Source organism: Coptis chinensis, chromosome 9 (genome assembly GCF_015680905.1).
Source record: "Coptis chinensis isolate HL-2020 chromosome 9, ASM1568090v1, whole genome shotgun sequence".
In the NCBI taxonomy this organism is placed as follows: Eukaryota; Viridiplantae; Streptophyta; class Magnoliopsida; order Ranunculales; family Ranunculaceae; genus Coptis; species Coptis chinensis.
The window spans coordinates 8,530,481-8,558,458 of NC_141464.1; the positions used below are offsets into that span (position 1 = coordinate 8,530,481).

General features: G+C 41.0%; 1 protein-coding gene and 1 long non-coding RNA gene across 5 annotated transcripts; one reads left to right on the forward strand and one right to left on the reverse strand.

Moving 5' to 3' along the window:
- Positions 1–622: 622 nt before the first annotated feature.
- On the forward strand, positions 623–24,222 carry LOC147474674 (uncharacterized). 3 transcript variants are annotated; one of them, XR_015207805.1, is made up of 2 exons: positions 623–1,889; positions 21,487–24,222. It is a non-coding gene; the product is annotated as an uncharacterized LOC147474674 (long non-coding RNA). The 3 variants fall into 3 exon arrangements; XR_015207803.1 differs by lacking the exon at positions 21,487–24,222 and adding an exon at positions 6,771–8,621; XR_015207804.1 differs by lacking the exon at positions 21,487–24,222 and adding an exon at positions 1,987–2,979.
- Positions 17,152–27,602, reverse strand: LOC147474675 (uncharacterized). 2 transcript variants are annotated; one of them, XM_086582793.1, is made up of 4 exons: positions 27,378–27,602; positions 24,520–26,697; positions 24,260–24,368; positions 17,152–17,515 (listed from the first exon to the last, which is right to left on the reverse strand). In XM_086582793.1, exon 2 carries the CDS (start codon positions 26,655–26,657, stop codon positions 24,696–24,698), a length of 1,962 nt encoding a protein of 653 aa, XP_086438919.1. In that variant the 5' UTR covers positions 26,658–26,697; positions 27,378–27,602; the 3' UTR covers positions 17,152–17,515; positions 24,260–24,368; positions 24,520–24,695. The 2 variants fall into 2 exon arrangements, with proteins under 2 accessions (XP_086438919.1, XP_086438918.1); XM_086582792.1 differs by having other exon boundaries at positions 24,520–27,602.
- Between the last annotated feature and the right edge of the window lie 376 nt (positions 27,603–27,978).

The window sequence follows — 27,978 nt, forward strand, 5'->3', positions numbered from 1 at the left end:
ACATACCTTTCTTGTGTTCTCTCAGTGGATGGAAAACTTATGAGAATCAAAATAGGGTGGGGACCTCAACTTATATATTATGGGTGTATTTCTATTATAGCCCATCATGATAATAGAAATACGCTTAATCCCAAAAAATTATCTGCACATATAATTAAGCCCATAGTTACTTTATGCACGCGTCATGACCTGACACGTGTGATTTGAGACATATAAATGACTCGGTCATGTTACTTTAAGATTACAGTTTAGTGAGTCTTCCTAATGTCACTCGGACGTAGTTCAACAATTAACAATTGTGTAATGTGTATGATCTATGTAAGTACACCTTAAAGAGAAAAATTCTAACATGCTTCACTTTCGCGAATATTTCGTTTACGCATTAGGAAGTTCCAATGAACACTGTTCGCGTCCATAGACATATGGTCCTTGACTGTGCCCTCCTTCAAAACTGCAAATCTGAAAATATTCTGAAATCGCAAGGAAAAGGATTTCTCACCACACCAAATATCATGCCAAAACCTGATATTATTTCCCTAACCAATACAGTAGCGAACACAATTGATGAACAATGATTTAGATTGTAGTAGATTTGGTACCATATTAGTCTTAATTTGTTGGAGATTAGCTGTTAGCTTTGCCTATTATTCAAGCCTGTTTTGCATATGAATATATGATTATAAGATCAATATTATATATCAAAGTGATGGGAAATTGGATTCAAAACAAGTGTTATTCAAGTTTTCCTGTCTTTACTACTAGAAACGAGTTACCACAATATTTGATCTAATTTTCTCTATCTTAATCTTACCTAGTGCCGGCTCATCCATAAGGCGACTTAGGCGGCCGCCTAAGGCCTTAAATTTAGAAGGCCTCTAAATTTTCTTATTTCTCCTTACATAAATTTGATATTACCATCTTTTATAAAGAAAAAAATAAACAAAAAAGATAGTAGGAGTCTATTTGTTTTCTCCCCACGCACTAAATCTCAGGAGTGAATTGGTTTGAAGAAAGTTTAATCCAATAGACCACTACACAATTAGCATCTCAGAGTTATAGGATGAATCTAATGGTTGCTAGTGGGTAGTTGTCTTAATTTTTGTGGGAGCGTCCTCATTTAGTTAGATATCTTAATTAGAAAGAATCAAAGAAAATATAAAATTCCACAATATATGCAAGAATCTCCACTTTCTATGGCGCCTTTTCCACTCTCTATCAACTTAACTAATTAAAGACATATTAAATACATATTAACCAACGTCTCTCCTTCTTGAATTGGTCGCCTAAGGCCACATCTAGACTTGAGCCGGCCCTGATCTTACCAACCACCAAGGCCATGGCAGAAATTTCTCGTCAGTATTGGACGCTTGTTCGACAGGCACATGCATGTTCCACATGACATTTGAATGTGGATGCAGAGTTGGGCGTGGCCATTATGTTATTATTTTCCCGAGTGTAGTACTTAATTGTTGTGTCCCTGCACTGTCCTTGTCCTAATTTTTTTACATTGCCCCTATATCAGCGTATGTACGTTGTTAATCTTGAGCTAACTTTGTCTTTACTCGTATCTTTCTTTGTACATTTACAGTTTGGACCTTCATTTGGTGGACCTCAGCCGGTTGTTTACAATCCTCAGGGCGCGCCGGTACAGTCACCTCAGGCGTATATTCATCCAAATGGGCCTGTGGTATGTCATTTCCTAAATTCATACCTTCTATTTGGGTGGATGTCTTTTCTGCTGCAAGTGCAAGTTTGAAGTAACTATTTGAATTCTGAAAGTTTAAAATAACCTTTTGAATTCTGAGAATGAACTTAATCTATTGCAGTACGGACAGCAGATGATTCTTGTTCACCCTAGACAAGTTTTGTACATGCCAAGCCATCCTCCGGTGAGATTCCGTTTTTCATTTCTTTGCTATGTTGTGAAACACTTTTACAATACTGAAAGGAATTAATAGAAATAGGAAATCGGAAGAATTCATATAGGTGGGCTAGAATACAAGAAACGTGGAGTACAACATGACTACCAAAACTGCGAACCGAGAACGTTGAACAGTCAGTCGGCGTGCCCTTTCTTGATAAAACATATTATCTTTTTAGTTTATCTGTGGGTAAAACGTATTATGTCGGTATACCAAAAAGGTCGATTACATCAATGCTTGGTCAACCAGCAATATACTAATGGTCTAAAGCAAATACCCCTAATTCTCATGAAAGAATCTAACACGAGGAGAATGACTTGGACAGTGGTGGGAGAGATTAGTATATGTGTGTGTATAAAAAGTACCAGAATACTTTTCCACGGAATTTATGTTTTCGGAACATACTTGATGAGACCTCATAAGTGATGCCGTGTTTTGGAGCAGAAATAATAGTCTAAAAATAACAAAAGACTAGTGAAAAACCGCGTGGAAGCATTCCAAGGGTTGAATGTTTAGGGGATTTTGTTCAAGCGAAATTTTCGAAAGAGATCCAATTTTTGTCAATTAGTGTAATTAGGCAAATAGATAATTGAAATACTTTCTACTTTTAGAGAGGATATATAGGAAGAATTTTTGTAAAGATTTTTATAGAATGAAATTGAGTTTCTTATATATTTTGGAACCAAACATTTTACATGTTTAAATTGATGTTTCGACTTTCATTGTTTATATGTATTGGTCTGAAACGTTTTGCCAAATTTAATTTTTAAATTAGTTAGAGTTTTAATTTTGATCAAAATATCAAACCTATCATTTGGTCCTGCATTAAGAACGGTTTAGAGGAACTAACCTAAAAAGAAAAGACGTTCAGATTAGACTAACATTTTTGGCATTGGTTGGTTGGACTTGACCATCTTACATGGAGATGAGATTGTGTTCGTGCTGCATTAAGAACGGTTTATTGGAACCAACTTTAAAAGAAAAGAGTTCAGATTAGGCTAACCTTTTCTACATTGGATGGGTGGACCAAAATTCAATTTTACCAACCAAAAGAAAAGATGTTCAGATATAGACAGTTCGACCAGACTAACATATTTCATTTTGGATAGCTGATATGAACCGTTTAGTTGGTCAAAATTGGTCAATTTTTAGTAATTTGCTAAAATTTGGTCCACAGTGGATGACAAAATATTGATTTTAAGACAATAATTAAAAAAATCATCACTAACCATTGTTTATACATCCAAATATTACATATTTATTTGAACTAGTACATAGGCCGTGCCGTACGGCACTAAAAAACCCAACCGAAGCCTGCCTAGCAAAAACCCGACTAAAAAAGCCCAACCACCCACCAAAAGTCCAGTAGCCTTTGTTGACTTCAATAATGATCCACTATTCTTGTTGCCCCTTCTTATCCTGCCCACACTCTATAAGCCTTTAGATCCGCCATGTCATAAGTTAGATCCAAAGGTTAGGGGTTGCTTTTGGGGGCCCACTTTGATCATTTTTATTAGATAGATTGGATTTTAAATTTCTTTGAAATCTTGAACCCCTTGTTTTGGTCTAATGTTTTGTGGGTGGGGTTCATATTTTGTTTAACTTTTAGCGTTGTAGAGCTTCTGACTTTGGAGGGAGAGATAAAATTCAAACTAAAATTTTCCGCCCAAAATTTGAATTTAAATTTTGAAATTGAACTCGGAAAACAATATTTTTGGGCTAATATTTGATGTCCGTGTTGGCCTAATAGAGCTAACATTATGACTTTCAGTAAGTTGGACCGAAATATTTTGTTAAAATTTCAAATTTAAGTTTGAAACTAAACTTTTCAAATTTCAAATGGAGAGAGATGTGTTGGTTGGAACAAAAAAACGTTCACATTGGGCTATCATTTTCTACCTTAGTTGGGGGGAATGGATCATCTTACAGAAAGATGAGATGTGTTAATAAGTTAATCTTGCATTAAGAACGGTTTAATTGGACTAACTTAAAAAAAGAAGACATTTCATATCGGATATCCTTGTTTGCTTTAGATGGTTGGACTGGACTGTCTTGCACAGTACATAGATAAGATGTATCGGTCCTGCATTAGGAACGGTTTAATTGCACTAACTAGAGGGGGGAAAAAACGTTCATATTTAGGCTATCTTTTTCTATCGTAGTTGGTTGGACTGGACCGTCTTGCACATAGATGAGATGTGTAGGTCCTGCATTAGGAACGGTTTAATTGAACTAACTTATAAAAAAGAAATATGTTCAATTTAGACTATTCCTTTATGCCTCTGTTACTGGGTTGGACTGTCTTACACTTAGATGAGATTTTGCTGGTCCTGCATTAAGATCGGTTTAACTGAACTAACTTAAAGAGAAAACGACGTTCTAACCAGGCTAGCCTCTTCTGCTTTAGTTGGTTGAACTTGACTGTCTCCTTCATAGATGGCATTGTGTTGGACTTTTTTTTTCGCGCTATCAGAGGTATAAAGCTCGAATTGAGTGTTATTGAAGTGTGGAACAACGAACAACCCCATTACCACCTTCTTTGTTTTTTGTCATTTAGTATTAAAAAAAACTAAAGACTTTACCAAAAAAAATTAAAAAAACTAAAGAAACAAGTCCCGCGAAGGAAAGGAATGTGAAATGCAAAGACACTCACACTCTACTTTTTGTTATATATGTATAATTTTTGTGCATTACATAGCATTTGGATCGGTTTTGCACCAAGTGTGCGTTGGATCACTTTGTAGTTTAGTGGTGAGCCTTGTTATAAATGAACGTAGAAAAAGAATAAGTAAGCATAGACGAACTTCCAGGACGTCTGTAACAAGGCCCTTGTATTCTGGGTCTTGTAAATTTTGCTGCACAATCAATTAACATTCCATAAAAAACAAGAAATATGACATTATGAGAATATACCATCTAGATACAAATTGAGCAAAAAAGATAGGAAGACCAACAATAGGTCTCAATTTCTCCAACAAGTTCTGCAAGTAGTGGAAACCATCCATTTCTCGTCTAACAAGTATTCTTTGTAACTACACGTGACACATGTGACCGCATAGGCCCAAAACTCATGCACCCTTACTCGTTCACTCAAGTAACAGGAATTGAGAAGTTTTTGACGAGATAAAATGTAGAAGCAAAGTTCAAGAAATGTTAATATGTAGTAGTAATAATGATTTAGTGTATGACAGAGAGAACCTGAAGATTTAAGAACCAACAGGCTTGGAGTGCAACTGAACCGATGTGGGCGTTTTGTTGTGAAAGAGAGAGAGAGGAGAGGAGGTGATATTAGGGCACAACTTTTGTTTTAAAAAAAGAGTAAGCTAGGGTTAGACAGACCCCCATCTGTATTAATCTCAAAGCCGCTCATACAATATTCTTTATGCATCATTCTCTATGAGATTATAGAGTTCTCGACTTAGAGGGGGACTATGAAAAATACAACTATTACAATTAGAGATGTTTAAACTAGCTAACAAATCCGCTGTTTGTTACACTCTCTATAAACAATGAACAAAAGAACAAAATGCAAAAGAGTTAACTAATTCTTTGATATGTAAGACAATTTCTAAACAGTACCAAGGAGTATCCACCACGTTCTTGATAGTCTGGATTGCCCATAGAGAATCTGATTCCACTTCATTGCCTTGTACTTCTAACTCATGACATCTGATGAGTCCTATCTCGATTGCCTTGAGTTCTTGAAATATTACCGATTGCATCCCGGCCCCCAGAACCTGAATAAGCTTCGATCACTGTTCCATGCCCATCATGTATCACTCCTCCATACCCTGTGCCTAAATTATTTAACGCCCCATCTGCACTCAATTTAAGTCTTGGACCAATCGGTGGGTGCCATTGGCACCATTTTCTTCTTTTAGCTTTGAACTGTACCTGAATACCTAATGACTGACATAAATTTCTACTCTCAGGAGAATCTTGAAGAACACTGATTTGAATATGGAGATAAACTCTCATTTCTTTGATTATTCTACCTAACACTATTGCTGCAGGCTTTGAATTATTATTGAACCTCCTCGCATTTCTCTCTTTCCATATTGCATCCACCGAAGCACATATGAAAGCTGCGTATATATCACCAATCTGAGCTCCCCTTTTACATAATCTCAATAGTGAAGACCACTCCCTATTGGATGACCTTGTATCAGAAGCAATGCCTAAGACAGATTTGATACCTATCAAAATTTCCTTAGAGTAACTACATTCAAAGAATATATGGTTAGAATATTCTCTGCTTTGGTTACACAAGCAGCAAAACGAGTGAGTAATTATCTTCTTATGCACGAGCCTGTCCTGTGTTGGTAAGCTATTAGAGAGCAACTACCAACATGTAATCGAGTGCCTTGGAATTACTAACTTTCCCCATACCATTCTCTGCCATTTGACTTTAGGGTGTACTGGAGATAAAGCTTTGTATGCACTGCTGGCCAAGAACTATCCACAACTGCTTTAAAGGAGGAGGAAGAAAAGTAAAATTTGATTTTGGACTTTAGGTTATGGACAAGGTCCATAAGGGGTTAAGTTTGGGGGTCTGCCTTTAGAAATTCGGGTTCGTAGGTAGTCCTTCCCAGCAGAAAGCCCACCTACCTTTTTCTAGTAAAGCCCATAAAATTAAAAATAAAACCCAATAGCCTTTTTGGTAAAACCCATAAAAAAGACAGGCTTCCATATTTGGTAATGCCCGGTATTTTTTTCTTTTCGTAAAGCCCAGGGGCACTTTCATCATTTCAGGTAGGAGACCACTGTTAATACAATATTTATTAAATTAATTGGCTTTGTTTCCTTGTGAGCAAATTTGAACTCCATTTTTGCGTGAGAGGACTGCAGTTGAGGCTAGCAAGAACAATGCTTTAGCCCTCATTTGGGACCAGATTTGTTCCGCCATTTATGAAATTGATGGGTTTGATGTTCCCCAAAAGATTGCAGCTATGGAGTACGTTGTTTTCAAATGATGGTGCTGAAAACCTGAAAATGTTCTTTCTCAAGATGGATACCGACATGCATGCTACTTGGTTATTGAAGAAGCTTGTTGAAAATTGACTTGATGGGTTTTTAAGTCTTATCTTGGAGTTTTAGATGCGCTTTTTGATGTATATTTTAAGTGTTGTAGATGTTTTAAAGATTTAAACCTAGTTTTTTGTTGTTGTTGTTTTGTAAATGCACTATGAAGTACATGTTTGTGGTAGTTTTATGGATAATATTATGCATGTGTGTTGTTTGCAGGTGTATACAATTGTTTATACTCTATGAGTGATGATAAAACAGGGTAGTTCATGTTTTGTTTTGTTTTGTTTTGTTTTTTTTGTTTTTTTTGTTTTTTTGTTTTTTTTTCTTCTATATGCTGAATTTCTTTTTACAGGTGTCATGTATGTCATATATCTGCAAAATAGGATCAGTCGTGCCAATTTTATTTTCCTATGAACTATGAGTTTAAAGAAAATTGTTAGGTAGTATGATGTCTGTTTCCAACTTTCTTTTCCTTTCTACAGTTTTGTTATACCTAACTCCCTAAGAGCCCTCTCTTTTTCTCTTTTCTTTCTCTCTAGGTCTAGCCTCTCTTTTACAATGAAAAATCCTCCCTCTCTCTCTTTTTCTTTCTCTTTGTACTCCTCTCTTCTTTCCCCCTAGCCGTCCATCTATCCCTTGATCTCGCGGCACGCCTTCCTCTACGTGTAAGGTTGCCATACAATAATTTTGAGTCCACAGACCGATCCTGTGCACCACCCTTCCACAGTATATATTACTTCGGGTTCATCCCACCGTTGATCTACCATATCCCAGATCGTACCACTACAGATGCCCCCTCTCGAGGCCGCAATATTCACGCGATGAGAGTCCCCTCCCTCCCACTCTTCGATGGTCGCGGTCCACGTCACTCCCTCTGTACCACTTGGCCACGCGTGTTCAACACGCGGAAGGGGTCAGTGCCCCTTCGATTTCTGGGCATCCACGTGTCACTTTTCGGCTGGTCCTTTTTGGTGTCTCCTCGATTTCAACACCTCCAGATTATGGTTTTACCCCTCCCCTTATAAAAGCCCGCTCAAACTTCCTTCTCTCTCATTCAGACCCTTCCCCTCGCGTTCTGCTCCTTCTCTACTCCTCCCTTTACCTTCGTTTCTTCGATTGGTGGTTGTTGCTCTTTGTGCTTGTTCCATTGCTTGCGCTCCAGCAGCGGACTAATCTTTTAGCATTTACAGGTTGGTATTCTTCTCAAGCTTTCTCTTTCTTACATTGTTTTCTTTTGTTAAACTATTTCTATTTCTCTTCCCCCTTTTAAAACTGTCCATCTTCTTTTTCGGCCACCCTCTCTGATTTCGGCCACCCTCTCTGATTCCGGCCACCCTCTTCCTCCTCTCCTTCTAACACGGTAGCCTCCCCCCCTCCCCTTGATCCATCCGAGGCCCCTTCTGATAGGGTTATAAACTAAAAACATTATTTTTGTATTAACTCTAATTCTTTATATTTTGAATGAGAATCATATGGGCAAATGTTATACATATTATATATGTTATTAGTTATATGCATGTGTCTAATACTTTATGTTGTAGATGATATGGTGTGAACACACAGAAGATCATATCATCAGTACCTTATAAAGTATAAGTAATCGTTCACAACCTAGATGGATTTGGACAAACCATTAGTACAGTTGTAGTATAATCTGGTATTAGTCTATCTTGACTATAGAATTACACTAGTACACATATTGAACATGACCAAGTGAGGTTGTTTCTCTTTATATTGACTATGTAAGAGAACAAACGCCTCTGTTATTATGGATGCTTGTCCTCTTAATCCGGATATAATAACGGGCACTTACGTGCATTGTACATTGCTTTAAATCATCAATAGGTGAGATTCATTTGTGAGTCAACAAGCTCGATGGATTGGGTAATGATATTGTATGTAAGGTGTGCTGTTGATTATAGAAGGAATATGTGACCTGCAGGAAGTCGGGTTGATGATGTTCTCTTGTTCCCTTGAAGAGCTCAAAAAGATTGTCATGTAAACCCTGCAGGTGGATTTATTCCGACATGACAATAAGGTTGAGTGGTACTACTCTAGGATATAAGAAGTTGATTAATGCAGTTGTCAGTAACTTAACTTAAACACGGGGAGATCAATGAGCATATAATATAGAGCCTATAAACGCTGACACGTAATTTGGGATTAGGGCGTTAGTGCAACAATGACCTTTAGTGGAATAAGCCATTTGTTGACGGACTTGGGCAGTGTGTTCTGGGCGAATATGGGAAGCCCAAGCCCGTCGGGAGGCCCAACCCTAATTTCTCCTCATAGTCCCTGTTGTAGCCTATAAATAGAATACTCTTTCTCTCTGGCCGAAATTAACCTATTCACTATTCACTGTATTAGAAAAAGAGGCAAGGAAAGATAGATCCAAAATTGGATCTAGCTTTGTGAGAAAGAAGGGGATTGGTAGATCGTTGCCCACACAACGTCCCATTTATTCTAAATGAATACAACAGAAGATCAAGGGGTTGATTGTTGATTCGGATTCATAAAGCTTGGATTCTCAGAGTTATCAAAACCGGATCTAAAAGGTATGTTCTCTAATCCAAAATCGTGAGAACCCCATTGATTCCGCTGCGCGTGGGTTCTCGCGGTTTGTAGAAATATTCGTTCTGAAAATAACGGTTCCTACACCTTCCCCCTCAGGGCAGCAATTTACTCTTCCTCCACCGCTGCCTCATAGTCGTAGACCTAATTTAGAGGCAATCAAGGCCGCTTATGGCATTCCCGCTGAGTTCATTCTGGAACACATGCCTGACCTCACCTACTTTCCACACTTAGTCCCTTACAAACTGGGGTGTCTGGTAGCCACGGTCGGGTAGATCATCATTGGACTTCGCTTCCCCTTAACTCTTCTGGATGTTAAGGTATGCAATCACTTCAATATCCCTCCTTGTCAAGGTATCGATAATTTTTGGCGAGTCATGTACGCCGCGAACCACTACAATAGATCCGGTGTGCCCAAAATAACATGCCGCGATATGGTCGCTCATTACTATATAAAAAGAAGCACCAAAGATGTAAGTGTAGGTTATCATTCTTTTTTGTGTCGATCTCTAAGATGTCGTTTGTTGTCCCGGCGTCACCACTTCGGACAAGATGTGGCACCACTATCCGCTGTACGTATCTGGAAACTTTCTGTCCGCAGATCTCCCCCCTGACTTGACTCTTAATCATCTCCCCTTTCTGCCCAGTGGTGAGTCCCCCTTGCATCTTTCCCCTTGTATGTGCAGTTCACTGTATGAACCCTAATGTTATGATTTCCTTTCTCTGTTCAGGTTAGAGACCGGATTTGAAATCACGCATCTACGCCGACGTGAACTCTACCATTTCCAGAAGCTCTGCGACTTAGGACCTTCTCAGGCCACGGTTCTTGGAGTTGACCCCCACACTTGCACTCCGCTGCTATCAGACCCTCAATTGCAAACCATCGGTGCCTACAGCGCCCCCTTTTACCGTCCCCCTCCCCCTAAAGAAAGCAAACCTCGGGCTTCTCTTCCAACAAAAAGGCCCCACACCAAAAAACACCACCCACTCCCCGCTAATACTCGCAGACCTGCACATCCCACTCCTCCTTCCCCATCTGACCGCACCGCCTCTCGATCCTATCAGTCTCTGGTTACTTGGGAGGACCAATACCTCTCCCCTCACTCCCCTACCGCGGACTCTCCCTGCTCAGATATGAACATCTCCAAGAGGAAGTTGTTCGACAGTGACTCAGACGATGACGCGGTGACTGAAGTCATTCCTACCGCCCCCACCACTTCTCTATCTAGACCGCTTCTCAAGCATCCGTGGACCTCTGCGTCCGATGAACCAGTTTCAATTGTCAATGCTCCCCTTCCCACTGCTCCTGCTCCTCCTGCTCGCCCCACACAACGGCCTAGAAAGGAGACTGCGGATTCACCAACTGCCTTCCGCCCCACATTCAAGGTCCACAGCCGTACCGTCAATGTTAATGACTCGGCCTTGGAGAATCTGGCGGTGGCCTCCGCTCTGTTCTATGGGTCCCACCTTCCCAAGGACATGGCATATGCAGAAGAGGGCTCATTTTATCAACACTGGACTTCCTTCTACACTAGCTGGGAGAAGGTGTTTTTCATTTTTGTCTTTCTCTTTGTTTTTATTTTCACCCTAGGTTGTGTTAACCCCTCTCTTCCTCTTAGGTGAGCCTGGATATCTCTTACATGATCCGTGGACTGTTCGATGCCAAATCCAAGGTGGAATCACTGGAGGCGGAAGTCGCTCGCCTGGAGACACTGAAGGAGACCTGCACTCAACTCAAACAAGAACTAGATGTCGCATCCCTAGATAAGGTCAAGGCTCAGGATGAGCTCAACTGTGCTGAGGCTTCCCACCAGGCATACATGGACAAGGTTAATGATCGCCTAAGCCATCAGCGAGAGACCATCCTTGACATCAAAGATAGCCATGGCCACTCTCTACCGGCTGACATAAGGATGCTACCGCGACTCTTCTACAGCAGCACGAGTCGAACATGGATAAGCTTCAAGAGCGCTTTAAATCCCTGGTAGACAAATGGGTTGCCAAAAAGATCAAGGAAGAACATGACCGCCTTATCAGAGAGGGCCATCTACTTCCTGAACAGCCTGCCCCCGTTGATGGATCCGCGGTTGCATTGGTCCCTGAGGATCCCGTCCACCCTGCTGAGGCCTCGGCATCCGAAACTCTTATTGACATTGTGGCTGAGGCTATTAAAATAGCTGCGGATGCGGTTATCGAGAAAGCCGCGGATGCAGTGATTTCTGAAAGTGTTTAATTGTTGCATCTCTTGTATTTTTGATTCACTTTGCTGCTATGTATTCTATGGCAAACTTGTCATATTTTGCTACTTTGTGTTTAAGAAGTGTCAAGTTTTTGACCTTCAATTATCTATTTGTCTTTCCTCCCTGATTAACTTTTTTGATTAAATTCACTCGAATCGCTTTTGGTATGCTTTCTGGCCCGAAGGCTCTTTCTAGCTAAGGTCATTGTGTTGTCCTCTTTCTACTTTGGGGGCAACCCACCTTTCCCCTAGTTCGCTTCAGACCTCAGGAGGACAACTCGTCTTGCCACCTTTGGTGATTTTGACCTTTTGTCTGTGAATGAGGCAACTCATCTTGCCCTGATTCGATTTGGACCTCACGTCTGCGAAGGGTTCATCCCCCTCGCTTTCTCCGTTCTGATGTTAAGTCGAAACTCAGAGCCACATTGCCCTCTCAAAAGTGTCATTACATTATATATTTACAAAGAGCTCAAGTCTCTGGTGACAGACTCACATTACATTCAAGTGTGAAACTTTTTCAACAATCTCACATTCCAGGGTCTCTCTATCAACTTTCCTTCCATGGTTTGCAATTTGTAGGTGCCTGCCCCTCCAACGTCCACCACAGCAAAGGGTCCCTCCCAATTTGGACCCAATTTCCCCTCATTCACTTTCTTTGTATTAGGGGTCACTCTGCGAAGCACTAAATCTCCTACTTGGAAGCGTCGCGGCTTCACCCTCTTGTTATATTGCCTTTGGAGGCGTCGGTGATACTCTTCCAGCCTGATGCACGCGGAATCCCTTCTTTCTTCGGCCAAATTCAAGTCCCTGGACAATATGCCCCAGTTTAACCCCTCTTCCACAGCCCTTGTCCAGGTCGTAGCCTTTCTGACGGTATCACTGCCTCTATGCCATATGCTAACGAGACGGGAGTCTCCCTAGTGGTGGTCCGCGGTGTAGTTCGGTAAGCCCACAGTAGATGATTCAACTCATCGGCCCACGCCCCCTTCTTATCTTCCAGCTTCCTCTTGAGATTGTTTAGTATGGTTTTGTTGGAAGATTCAGCATGTCCATTACCCTTGGGGTTGTAAGGGGCAAAGAACCCCTGTTTCACATGATATGCTTGTAAAAATTCCTTCACCTTAGACCCTGTGAACTGGGTTCTATTGTCCGCGATGATGGCATACGGCAACCCAAACCTGTATATGATATTTTCCCACAGGAACTTGACCACTTGCTCCTCCTTTACCTGCTGTAATGGCACATCCTCTATCCACTTCATGAAGTAGTCAGTGGTCGCCAACATGAATCTTCTCTTGCCACTAGCCATGGGCAGCGGACCTACTATATCCATGACCCACATGGCGAACGGCCACGGGCTAGACACGTTATGCAACGGTTCGGCCGGAGCGAATATCAATTGAGAGAATCTCTGACATTTCTCACATTTCTTAGCAAACTCTACAGCATCTCTTTTTATATGGGGCCAGAAGTAACCCTGTGTTTACAATTGATGCGCAGTGGTCCTTCTCGCGGAATGACTTCCACAATCTCCCCCATACAACTCTGCTAGCACCTCTTGTGCCAACTTCGGCCCTAGACATTTCAGTATACGCCCATTGATGTATACAACTCTCCTCCCAATAATGTATACCTATGTGAAGTATGTTCCAACCTTCTCCTTTCTTTCTTCTCACTCACATCTGGTCCTAACAAAAAGTGCTTGATAAGCTCCATCCATCCCTCATCCTCTTCCGCGGTATGTAATACCTCCACTGGTCCCTTAGTACTCGGTCTTACCAACTTTCCTACTTTGGTTCTCTCCTCTGATCCCAGTATGGCCGCCGTTACATAAGCTAGAGCATCCGCATGCCGATTCTCACCGCGATTCAGATGTACAAATCTGACCCTTGTGAATTTCGCAGCCCACCTATGCAGGACTTCCAAATACTTGGCCATTCGCGGACATCTTGCTGTAAATCTGCCGTTTGCTTGGCACACCACCAGATTCGAGTCTGAATATACCGTAAGTTCCTTCACCCCCAAACTCTCAGCCATCCTCAAGCCAGCTATTACAACCTCATACTCTGACTCATTATTTGATGCCGCAAATCCCAGCTTCATGGTTTGTTCTATTCTGTTGTTTTTCGGCGTGACTAGCACAACCCCTATTCCGCTGCATGCATCTGTCGCTGAACCATCCGCGAACACTCTCCATCCGTTCCTCTCATCCCATGGATTCAAGAGGTCTTGTTCCACTTCTCGTTCGGGTTCTAGGACCATCTCTTCCTCCCAAGTGGGATCCTTTGCTACCGCCTGAGCCTTCTCCGCTGTCCTGATCTGATATTGGATTTCATATGAACTAAGCATCGCGTCCCATTTCAGCATTCTCTCGGACTTTTCATCCTTCAGGGCTTGTTTAAGGGACAAATTTGTCACCACCACCACCGCATGTGCTTCGAAATATGGTTTCAACTTCAAGGCTGAGAATATTAGTACCAAAGCATACTTCTCCACCCGGCTGTACCGGGTCTCAGCATCTAACAAAGTTTTGCTCTGGAAATACACCGGTTTTTCCGTCTTATCCATAACATGGACGAGGACTGAGCTGATCGCGTATTCCGTAACCCCCAAATATAAATACAATTTCTCCCCCTGTTCGGGCCGCGACAACAATGGAGCCTTTCCGAGATACCTCTTTAATTCCTGAAATGCCTCTTCACATTCCGCTGTCCGTGCAAAATCCGGAGTGTTCCTTAACAACCGATACAGCGGTCTGCACTTGTCGGACGACTTTGAAATGAATCTGTTTAGAGCCGCGACCCTTCCCGCCAATCGTTGTACTTCCTTAATAGTCTGAGGTGAGGGCATTTCTACCAAGGACCTTATATGTTCGGGATTAGCCTCTATTCCCCGCTGAGTAACAATATAACCTAGAAATTTTCCTGTGGTCACCCCGAACGTGCACTTTTTGGATTGAGTTTCAAATTGTGTGTTCACAGTATACAGAAAGTCTCCCTCAAACCTCCAAGTGCTCTTATTCTGTCATACTAATTTCCACCATGTCATCTATGTATATCTCGATTTCCTTTCGAATTTTGTTCTCGAACATTTTCTCACCCAACCGCTGGAAGGTAGCCCCGGCATTCTTCAACCCAAATGGCATCCTTGTATAACAGTAGATACCCCCCCTCCACCACAAATGACCTGATTGTATAACAGTAGTCTTTTCCTGGTCCGGCCCATATATCGCGACCTGATTGTATCTCATAGAGGCATCCATAAATGAAAATATTTTGAATCATACGGTCCTATCCACTAACTAATCTACTCGCGGCATAGGATAACTGTTTTTAGGGCACACCAAGTTAACATCTGTAAAATCAACACACATTCGAACCTTGCCATTCTTCTTTGGCACCGCGACAACATTAGATAACTAGTCCGTGAACTCCACCTCTCTGATGATTCCTGCTCCTTTCAGCCTGGCAACCTCCTCACGAATCCCCTCCGCGTACTTTGGCCTCACCCTCCTCATCTTCTGTCTCACTGGTTTTGCATCCTCCCTCATATGTAGACGGTGGCACGCGAAATCGGGGTCCAACCCCGTGATATCCTCTATTCCCCATGCAAAAACATCACTATTCTCTGACAAACATTGCACTAGCTTACTCCTCCACTCCTCCAGCAAATTGGACCCTACTGATGTAAATTTCTCTTCTTCTCCCACCCCCATATTCACTAACTCGATCTCATCTAAAGTCTTCGGTACCCTTCCTACCTCCACCTCCCCTTCCACAGCGGCGCACTGTAATTGCTATGCTTGCCTCTTCCTGGGGTTAGATGATTCTCCTCCCGACCCGCAGACCATCCTTTTAACTGTATCTTGATGACTGTTCTTAGATGCCACCTAATCACCGTGGACTTCATGCATTCCCGTTGAAGTGGGGAATCAAATTACCTGATAATAAGTTGAAGGAACTGCTTTCATTTCGTGGATCCACCTCCTTTCCAAAATAGCATTGTATTGGGAGTTGGAGTCTACCACTATGAATCGAGTGAAAACCATCACAGGCCCTGTCATCACAAGTAACAAAAGCTCTCCCATAGGCTCCGTGGCACTCCCATTAAACCCATACAAGTTGGACTGTAGTGGCCTAAGCTACCCCGGGTCAATCCTCATTTCATCCAAAGCTCCCCTGAACAGCAAGTCTATCGCACTGCCGCAATCAATCAACACCCTTTTGACCATGTAATTGCCCATCACCACAGTAATGACCAAAGCATCCTCATGGGGAGTATCGATAGCTCGAAGGTCCGCGCTGGAGAATACAATCCTATCTCCTCGATCTGTCGGCCGCGCATTGGATCGCGACCCTCTAGTTGTCTCATTGATCTGCTTTATACTTGCGGTTCTTCTTACCTTATCTCTATGAGCGTTGTGACTCAAAATTTCTCCACTGAAAATAACATTAATGATTCCTAATATTCTCCCTAGAGCTGGCACCTGCTCCTCATTCAGGGCCCCCACTATAAATTCTCTCATCATTCCTTTCTCTACCAACCTCTGAACTAACCATTCCAATGCATAACAATTATTAGTTTCATGATTGCGTACCTGGTGGTACGCATAGTACGGCTTGTTCGGCATCTCGACCGGCATGTTTCGTTGTCCCTCGTATCCCTGAGCGTTCTTGATCAACGACAATATCTCACTCAACGTCCTGTTCAAAGGCGTATGTTCAAGTTCGCGGTATGGCTTTCTTTCCCTTTGTTCCCTTTGCGCTACCTCTCTACTCCTTTCGGGACGCGACGAATGTCCGTGATACCCTCCATTGCCTCTATCCGACGACTCCGTCTTTCTGCGATCCCCTTCCTTTTCCACAGAGGACACGACCTTCGCTGACCTTTTAGAATCTTTTTGCATTGTGTCATCGTATCTTATGTATTTTTCTACTCGCGGATACAACTCGTGCAAGGTCGCGATCTCATTCTTTGTCACAGATTGATGGACTCCCGTTCCTGGCCGCAGACCTTTTTCGAACGCTATCACTACCTTCCTTTCATCATAGTGTTCTACCTTCAATGTCTTGGCCTTGAATCGACAAAGATAATCCTTTACCGATTTTGCGAACCTCTGCCTAACATTGAACAAGGCCGTGATGCCCACAACCCGTCTCTTTTGATATATAAAGTGATCTATAAACGCCTGCTCTAACTCTTGAAAATTAGTTATACTCCTCAAAAGCAACCGATAATACCAGTCCGATGCTCCCCTTTTAAGGCTAACTGGAAACATCATACATCGCAACCCATCATACCGCACCTCTTACCAGAGAGACATTTGTTGTCTTAAACGGAGTTGCAAACTTACTGGATTTTTTTTGTCATTCGATAATTCACAACTTACTGGGTTTCAAAACTGTGCAATCAAAGCTTTCAATTACGTAGCTCCCTTGAGGAACCAAAGTAATGGAAATTTTTTACTAATTACGCAATGCAATTTATACATGTACATTTGTAAAGATACACCAGAAAGAAGATTTAAAAAATGATAGAACTTCTCTTTTTTGCTATGAAAGAATGGTATATTTTCCTCTTTTATCTATATTTCCTATTGTAAAAAATGGATGAAAAATTACTGCAGTACAAGGAGCCACATATAATCCCTTCTGGCGTACGCAATGGAAGAGCAAAAGGCTTTTCCTGAGAGGCTGCTTGCTCTGATCGTTTGCCCAATAGCCACCATTGTTGTGAACTCCACAAATTCCAAAAACTGCAGGTTCCAGAAGAAAATATAACTTTAAGCACACTCACTTTGTTTAAAGCCCAAATGTACAAATAAAATGCAGTCGTTTGTAAACAGTGACTTGCAGATGCTGAACACAGGACAACCATATATATACCCAACATATCATGACATGTTTGACAACTTGGCACTATTAACTCAGGCTAGTTTTCAGTCTCAAATACCTAGGTTTTCAAGTGGGGCAACGAGTAGAATGTTTCTATTGAGTCAGGATCTTCCTTATACACGAGCGGGTGCAGACCATAAGATGCACATGGCTCTCATCTCTAGACACTCTTGCAGGACATAAGAAGTAGCTGAAAAAGACAGCTTGTCAGCTCTGTCTCAAACAAAATGAATAGGAAACAAAGAGGAGACTTTTACCCATGGATTTCATCTCCTTTTAGCACTCACTAGCCCATAACAAAGACTTCTTTCTTGCCTCAACTTGATAGCAATCTGATAAGTTTTCTTGTCTGAGATTTATGGAAGTCAAAGCAGGAACTTTGACACCGTTTTGAATGGTGTAATAGAAAGTAAACACAAGCACAAACAAAGAACTCGCCACCCTAGGAAATCCATTAAAGGAATAAGAGTTGTGTCACAAGAACTTGCCACTCTATGGAATCCACCAAAGAGATAAGAGTTGTTTCACTAAGAAGAACTCCTTCTCAAGAAAATTACTATAATTCATTCAAAATACTAGTCCCCTTTTCCATTACAAGTCCTATATATATTATAACTATATACAAAATGTAAAACCAAAGCCTATGGGAAATACGAAGAGACAAGCATTAAAAACTGGTGCAGATTTTCCCCTAGGTTCATAGTCAAAACTGAATCTGCACAGGAAGTTTCTCAAGGCATACCATATACCATTAGAAAGCTCTTGATGCGTAGTTTCCAACCCAATTTACGGTTCGCAAAACGAAGATTCCTAGAGAAAGATATGACCATTTTTCCACAAGGTGTCAATCTGGAATCCAAAAATGAATTAGGCCTATTTGGGTTGTTTCTTGGACTTTTGATCGGATGTTTCGTCATCAAACTTTCACTGGTTTTCTTAAACATAACGAATTTGCCGTGATTCAATATGAAGATGTTGGAGCATATGTTTCCTTCCTACCTATTTCACCTTTTCATTGAAAATTTTGATCTAGTATATTACATCTTATTATGAGTACTTTCAGTTTCTTCGTTTAAATCATTGACAGTGAGGACCGGGATTCTATCCTTTAATAGGCATAATCAAATCAAATTGGTTAATTGAAGCTTTCCAACTTTCGAAGTTGCTATGCTTTCATTGAAGAAGTACGATAAAAAGAACATACGAAAGAGAAGACAAAACCCAGAGCAATTTTCTTCCTTTTGTTTCTTATTCGTTTTATTTTTGTTTCTATGTTGTTTCTCTCTTACTACAGAGAGAGAGATAAAGAGTTACCGAAATCGATAGTCCCACATTGCAATGAGATGAACACTATGTATTTACTATTTAGGCTAGGTCCAATGGAACCCCGTTCCCTATAAAATCACTAAGATCAACCTCCAACCGTCCCCTTCCTGCATAATGCTAACCCCACTCCTGCAAATACACATATTTCACCTTGTATATGAGGTGAGCTTTGAGGGATGCAGCAACTGCTGGTCACCAATAAATTGCTAGTAGCCACTCCAACTGGCTACCCTTTTGAGGGCGGGGGCATTTAAGGAAAGTAGAGAACGCTGATCACCACTAACCACTAGGAGTGGCGTCTGAGGTAGACATTTGTTTGGGAAAGGAACGGTATTGGTCAGCAGTTTGAGTGGTTACCGACTCTGGTCACCACTCCGACTGGCTACTGGTGTCTTTATCCATTGGAGATTCTCAACCCCATTCATATGACTGTAGAATGCAGAAGCAGCAAATTTTACTCCAAACCATTGGGCCTAGCCTTAAGCGTGAATCTCTTTCAAACTGCCATTTGAGATAAAACCCCACCTTTTTTGCTCCGAGGTTGTTGATTGTGGACAATATCAATGCTAGTGGGATTCCTTGGTGTTAACAACTTAAATGATGATAATCAGTCCAGCCCAATGGCATGCCCTTTTATAATGACTTAAGCGATAACCAGTCCAGCTCAATTTGTTCTCAATAGAAGCCATACAAGCCATGTGAGTGGCACATGCCCTGTCAAGTTCTAAATAGAAAAAAAAACTTCTTGGGCAGGAAGTTTCCTATTCAAATATGAGCTCTAGTTCCATACCAACTTTGATTAGGAAGGATAGAGACTAGCATGAGAGATTTAGAATAACCATTCATCTTTCTCATCCTCGTCTATATAAAGGAGCCTTCTTCTCCTTTGAGACTTGAGCCTGATTCCTATTTCTTGTTACATAGGCAGCCTTTGAGAACACATTCCACTTTCTGGGCATGTAGGCTGCCCTCAAAGGTTCAGTCTCATTAACAACCAACAATCCCCACTCTTTGCATCCTTTTTACTTCTACATCATTCTGGAATTGCTTATTAGGTATAGTGCCTAACATTCTTTGGCATCGCACTATGGTTCTCCATCAGATCTCATCTCGTTCTTATCAGGCCTCAAGATTTTATTTTCTTTTACATCTTTATAGCAGGCAAACCGGAAACGTTGAAAAACCTGAGAAGTTTTGACACTCGGTGGGAATACCAACATATATTTCTATCTGGAATTCATTTTTCAAACCGTTAGAAGTGTTGGAAAGAAGAGTCGGAGACCTTTGTAATGGCATAGGGCACAAAAGCTGATTAGTCGCATGTCGATACAAAAATCAGAAACTTTTGGTGGCTATGTGAGGAACTCGTAATCCAAGTTGTTCTGATACATATCCCAGAAAAGGGCGTATATACTTCTACAGAGATGCATTCTACGCAAAATAAATTCCATAAGAAAAGATGTATGTCAATCCTCCTTCGTAAGGCAGAGCCTATCCCACTTGACCCAATTAACTTACCTTCTTTCCCACCACTACGACCCCATATGAAACGGAGATCCCCTTTCAGTGCTACAAAGTTTCATCGGTTGGTTGGCTTTCAGCAGTATCTGACACTTACCAGGCCAAGCATTGTCAGTTTGCCTATGCCGTGCAACACATCCTCAATTCACAGGTGCACCGGTTCCCACTCATGTTCTTGTAGCCAAGCGCATTCTATGTAGGACTTTCAATGGGTTGGGCCAGGCCCAAAAGCCCGATTAAATGCACTCCAATAACTTTGGACAGAGACCTTAAATTTCAGAGTAGAATAAAGACCACCATGCCCAATAGGTTTTGGTGGGGCCCAATAGTTTATTGGTCAGTTCTACTGTTCTAGACAGATGCTAGCCTGACCTTATAAAGGGTCAATCTGAATGTTATACGCAATTGTGGTAGAAAATTTCATTTGTGTTTACATTTAAAAGTGTTACATTATTTTAAATAAACATATAGCACAAATTTGGTCACTGTCTGGTGGTCTAAGGAACGCTGTGTTTTCAAACCTCGCTAACGCTATAAATATTTAGAAAAAAATAGTTGTTACCAGAGTGGAACTTCCAAATTGGATGATAAAGGATCTGGACCGGGCTTGGAGACTCTTTTGTCCTTAGGGACTTACTCCAGGATTGGACCACCTAATAAGATGTTGGATTTGGGCCACACTTGGTGTCACATATTTGCCAATCACACCAGACCGGGTAGTCTTATGTATGTTCAGCTCGAATCCTGCCACTGACAGCTCTAATTCTGCGTTAAAGGTATTGTGTATCTTGGCTTTATCTTTCAACCTTCCACGGGTACACTGGTTGTTTCTCTCAATGCTAATTAGGCTGGTCACCCTAATACAGAACTGTCGACTTCAGGCTTCTGTGTGTTTTTTGGAGCCCAACCTCATTTGTTGGAGTGCCAGGAATAACCTACTGTCTCCTGTTCCAGTCCTTAGTCAAAGTTTTGTTATCTTGCTCAGGTGTATGGGCTTCTCACCTTCTTCGGGAGCTTCACTTGCCAGTATCAATCTGCATAAAGCTCTATAATATGTCAAGCTTAGCACTACATACAACACTTCCAATCTTGTATTTCACAGTTGCTACGCACATTGGGCATGACCGCATGACGATCACTTCATTTGAGGCCCTGGCACTTACAAAGTTCAGCTTGTTCCATCAGTTGATCAAACTACCGACATCTTCAGTTCTTCACTAAATGACTTCACAAGCATAGCTTTAAGCGTTTGTGTCCAAACTTGGCCATCAAAGACCGCAAGGTTTGCAGGGGAGTGCAAAATCCGGAATTCTATTTCCATATGTGATCTTGTATTATACTCTCCATATTCATCGGTGCCAAAGCTGAAACTGCAGGGTCTGTTGTAGACGCAGGAGCTTGTCTCGTCCGCTGCTATCCCTCTGATGATCGATGTTGGGTATTTTGCAATTTGCTTTATTACATTTTATTATATAGGCTCGCTCCCGTTTGCTATTCTTGTGATTCCAAATACATTGTGTATTAGTTGTATATTTCCTTATCGTCTTGTAATAATCTACTTATATCTTACGATAAGAAGAGTACAAACACATCTTCAAAAACTTGTACCGATCACACCTTTTAACTCCTTTTAGAGGCGAGACCACCGGATCCTAGTTTTAGAGCATGAGAATCACTGTACCATTTACTACTCGAAAAGATCTTGTCTTTTAACCCTGAAACACTAGATTTGGGTTTAGATAGACAAAATCTCCCACTTTCCTTGTCTCTCACTCTTGCTGAATCTTTCTGCTTCTCTTCTCTTCAACTCTTATATTTTCTGTCTCATTCCTTTTCTCTTACCCCTTTGTCTTACACAACCAACTATGGTTCCCTCTTGCTGAATCATCGAAGTCCAAGCTGATTTGAATTGACTCAGGACTCATTGCTAAAGTGATGTTACCAAGCAATGCAGAAGGCCACTTTCCCAGCAGACAAACAAGGTTAAGTGGTGGCAAGCCGCAAGCCTAGCCAGAAGTCAAAATGGGGGTTGGGTCTAAAGTAGATCAGTTTGGGGATGGTAAAAAGTAAAATCACTTCCACATTCTTCTTAAGAGGTTGAAGGGTGAGGATGAAGAGTGTAATGAGGACAGTGCTCCAAAAAATTTTAGGGTTCTTTTTATATATTCTGAACAAATGCTTCTTCTTTCTTAACTCCTTTCATACTAAGCGCATTGGGCATGGCCGCGTGACCGTCAGTCAGTCACTTCATTTGTGAATGGTGATCCCTGACACTACAAAGTTCAGTTGGTTCCATGAGTTGATCAGACTACACACAGCTTTACTAAATGACTTCACAAGCATGGCTTTAAACTACTGTAATACAAACTTGACCATCAAAGCCCGCAAGCTTTGCGGGGGATCGTAAAATCCAGAATTCTAATTCCATATTTGGCATATACAATCTTGTAATATTTTCTTCAAAAACTTGTACCCAGCACACATTGACACATTGTAACTCATTTTAGAGGCGAGACCATCGGGTCCTAATATTAGAACAAGAGAATCACCGAACCATTTACTAGTCTAATATATTTTGTCTTCTATCTCTCAAACAAACACTAGATATGGGTTTAGATAGACAATCTCTCTCACTTCCCATACCTCTCTCAACCTTTCTCCTTCTCTCCCTAACTCTCTTATTTAATGTCTTTTTCCTCTTCTCTTACTCCTTCGTCTTATGCAACCAACAACATCATTAGTTCCCTCTTGTGGAATTTTCCCAACGAAGTCCAAGCCGACTTGAATCGACTTGGGACTCATTGCTACAGTGATATTACCGTGCAATGCAGAAGGCCACTTGCCCAGCAGGCAAACAAGGTTAACCGGCGGCAAGTGGCAAGCAGCATGCCTAGCCAGAAGTCAAAATGGGGTGGGTCTACAGAGGATCAGTTTGGATGGTTCTTCTTCTTAGCTCCTTTACATATTAATCTTTTATTTTACTTTATTTTATTTTATTTATTATTATTATTTTTTTATTATCAGTAAAGTATTCTTTTATTAATACACATCTATACAAGGATACAATAGGATGAGATACCCTATATTACAGTAGCATATAAGATGATAAATTATTTATCTGTTTTTGTTTGCAAGCACGTTCCACTTGTATTGTCCATAAATTGTTTTTTTCTCCTCATCTCTTTTCGACCAGAGCAAAGAAAATGGTAGAAGAACCTAGAAGAGGATTTTCCTGTTAAGGATACACATACGAGAGAGCATGTGTATTGCTTTTGGATACAAGTAAAATATATAGGAAACAAATATAAAATATATTGCAAATATAAAAAAGTGATATTTGATACCATATTAAAGAACCGCATCCAATTAAAAAAATATTGCAAATATACAAAAGTGATACACATGCTACCTCATGTGTATCCTTAAGACTCCCTTCTTGTCAACATTCAACAGTCCATACCATTTATCTTTGACTGGTCCCGGAAAAGGAATAATATCTAACCTGGATACTTGATCCTCACCATGGGCAGCAAGACTCACAATAGCCCTATCTGAAAAACCCTATGTAATAGAATACCACTATCTTACTAAAACATCGATAGTGTGATTCTTATAGTCAGAGATGATATATAATCTCAGTGAAAATCAAGAATCTGGGTCGCTCATGAAAAATTCAGTTTTATCTCGATGCAATAAGGTAGTAGACCAAAGAAATAGTGTATTTTAAAACTTCATGAAGCCTAGGCTTTAGGAGCTACCTGAGGCTGAAAGTATTCAACTCTGACAAGTATGCTAAAACGTTCCTCTTCCATCTGTGTTTTAACAGCTTCACCGTCTAAGTTCAGAGAAGTTGAATAATCTTGTATACTGAAATAATGACAAAAACAGAAGCAGAGAAGTGGTCTTTCTTAGGACACATAAAAATGAAAAAACAGAAAACAAACTTAAACATAATGAGGTGGGGGGAATAAGGTTAGAAAGAAAAAATCACTAATAATAAAGAGCTGGTCAAGCTAACCATTTGTTAGACGTCGCGCTGCAAACCGATCACCAATCAAAAAATCATAACACTTTGCAGTGTATAGAGAGCACAGCCGTGACTGGATGCCTTCATCGACATCAGAAGGGCTATGTCTCTGAAGGGACACATGTCCAAATCCTCAGCAGAAATGAGAAACCTTAATGACATGTCCCTTAGGCTTTTAACTTATCAGCAACCCAATCAGTTTCAAAAGATTTATCTTCCTTGGGGAGTTCCCTGGCCAAGATAACATATGTTTGGAAATTGGGAGAATAGTTCCTTAATTCCATTATGTGAAGAAACTTCATGCATGCTTCTGATTGCCCCTCCTTCAATAAACCGTCAATGAGGACTGTCCATACAATTTCATCAGGGTTCCACTGTTTGCTAAGCATGCTCTCAAACAATGTTTGAGCATCTTCTAGCTTGCTCACTTTGCATAGAGCACAAATCAATGCTTTAAAGATAAACAATCGAGGCTCAAAACCTTCAATAACCATTGCATTGAAGAATTCAAGAGCAGGATCCACTTTCATATTCTTACAATAAGCTATTAGTAGAGAAGTATATATTTCTTCAGTAGGACACAATCCCTCCTGGGTCATTCTTCTAACCAAATGACCTGCCTCGAGCAACCTGCCTTCTTGACACAAGCCACTAACTAGAGTACTATAGGTATTGAGGGTGGGATCACATCCTCTGTCTGACAATCTGGTTAAAAGACCATAAAAGATTTCAATACCCACTTTCTTCTCATCTGAGCTACAGCTATTTATTTCACTAACACTCTGTTCTGCAAGCAACTGTTCTTTCTGCAACCCTTTAAGCAACACAGTATAAGTTCGGTAGTTCGGTTTGCATCCAAAATCAATCATCCGCTTCAGAAGCGAGAAAGCATGATCTAGCCTACCCAACATAGTAAAACCATCAATTAGTGAGGTATATGCAACCTGATCAAGAATCATTCTCTTACCCTCCAATTCTTCTATCAATTTCTCAGCATCTTCGGCTTTGCCTTCTTGACATAGCCCATAAACGAGTGAACTATAAACATGGAGATTCGGGGGACAGTCCTTTGCAACCATTTCATCAATGACCTTGAATGCAAGATCGATCCCACCATTCCTGCTCAGCCCATTGATCAGAGTTGCATATGTCACCACATTCGGTGACAATCCTTGCTCTACCATCTCAGGAAGAAGGTTTCCCGCTTCAGATAGTTTATTCTCTATGCACAAACCGTTAATGAGAGAATTATAAGTCTTCTCATTTGGTTTGCAGTCGTACTTCTCCATCCTCTGAATTAAAGACAAGGAAACATCGGTTTTCCCCTCCTTACAGTGGCCATCAACTAAAGCAGTGAAAGTAACCGGGTTCGGACTTAAGCCTTTGTCTAGCATTTCCTTGAAAATCCTCGAAGCCGAGTCCAACTCCCCCTGCTTGCAAAAGCCAGAAATCAGTTCAGTATACGTCCAGTCATCTGGTTCAAATCCATTCTCTTTCATGAAATCCACCAGCCTTAGAGCATTGTTCAGATTACCGTGTCTACAGTATCCATCAACAAGTGTGTTGTACGTAATCAATGTCGGAGGAGGCCCAGCCTTTAACATTTTATCGAACAGAACCATTGCCTTCTCAACCTTACCCTCTAAACAATACCCTTTCATAATCTCATTGTAAGTTTGAGAGTTGGACAAGATACCCTGTCTCTCCATCCAATCGAAAATCTTAAGAGCAGACTCAAACCTTCCTTCTGCACACAACTCATTTATCAAGGCATTGTATGTAACTGAATTCGGAACCAGTCGATCCCTAGACATCCTGTGATACAATCCAACCGCCACTTTAAACATCCCAGCTTGACATGACCCACTAATCAAAGCCGTATAGGTATGTACATTTGGCCGACACCCTCTCTTCCTCATATCAGCCACCAAATCAAAAGCCTTCTTAAGACGACCAGCCCCGCAAAGTGTAGTGATTGGAACTGTATACGTATACACCGTAGGTTGAATTCCCTTCTCTATCATTTCCTCAAGCAACTCCAGTCCCTCATCTAACCTCCCCTCATTGCAAAGACCGTTTATCAATGTAGAATACGTAACAGAATTCGGTTCAATACCTTCCTTAACCATCCTATCGAAAACCCTAAAAGCAGAATCCACATTACGGTTCCTACAATGCCCAAGAACAAAAGAAGTATACGTGAACACATCGGGTACCATTCTGTAATCCAAAAGTTGATAAAAAAGCAATTCCGCTTCTCCAACTTTACCCTTTTTACAAAGCATATTAATAAGGGTATTAAAAGTCAATAGACTAGGTTGTACCCCATGACTCAACATCTCTTTATAAACATTTTGAGCAACACCGACCATATCAAACTTACTCAAACATATCAAAAGTGTATTATAACTATATAAACTCATCTCAAACTCTTTCTTCCCACTCAAAAACTCAATCACCCTAACAAGCTCCCTCTCATTTCTACACCCTTTAATCATTAATATCCTAACATGATCTGCGGGTGTAAATAACCGGTGGCGTATTAAACGGTTTAACATAATAAAAAAACAGTCTATATTGTGTTTGTAAAAATGTCTGACCCAGTAAAAAAAACGCAATGTGGATTCCGTGTTTTGGTTCTTGTCTAGTATCATTGCCACGTGATTGGGTGTTAGTTTTGGAGACAAATGGTTAATAAGTTCAGTGTTTTTTTGCCATTGTGGGTCATGAGAAAGTAAACAACACACTCTAGAAACTATGTTATTGTTATTATTGTTATAATTGTTAGTTGAAAATGATGAGTGTTTGAGGAAACGAATGAGAGAAAATGGGGTTTTGAGGAAAATTACCATGTCTAAGTGATGATGACGTGATCATTTAGTTGTGGGAGAAGAAGATGACGTCAACTGACATTTGCTTGGTTTGTTTTGTTTGAGGTTTGGGTTTTGAGCTTGTAGCTCGTTTGTTTAGGCTATGAACGTGGGCATTGGATGGCCACGTGAGAGGGAAGGGGCTTTGTGACTATGTGTAACGATGTTGTTGGAGCATGTGTGCAGTGTGCTAGCCTGATTGCGTTCAAGGCAAGGGCGTATGGCTATAGTTGAGTGTCCAAGGGTCAACTTATATAAAAATTTTACGACTGTACACGCTATCGGCGTATCGCGGATGTTTTGAATTGATATGACACTGTGATTTAGGTATATTGAAATGTGAAACTTGTAGTGGCCCATATTAGAGCCGTGGACCAAGTCAAAAAGAGAACGAGGGCATGGTAACCAGATAGGAGGGGGAGCAGTGAAACATTGCCGCGGAACCCCAAGGGCGGACGTGGCTGAGGTACAACGAAGGGAGAATCGTCGGATGAAGGGACAGGTGTGTGGCCCGTAAGAGGAGGAAAAAAGAGATATAAAGAAAAGAAGAGGAGAAAAGAAGGAAAGAAGAAAGAGAGAG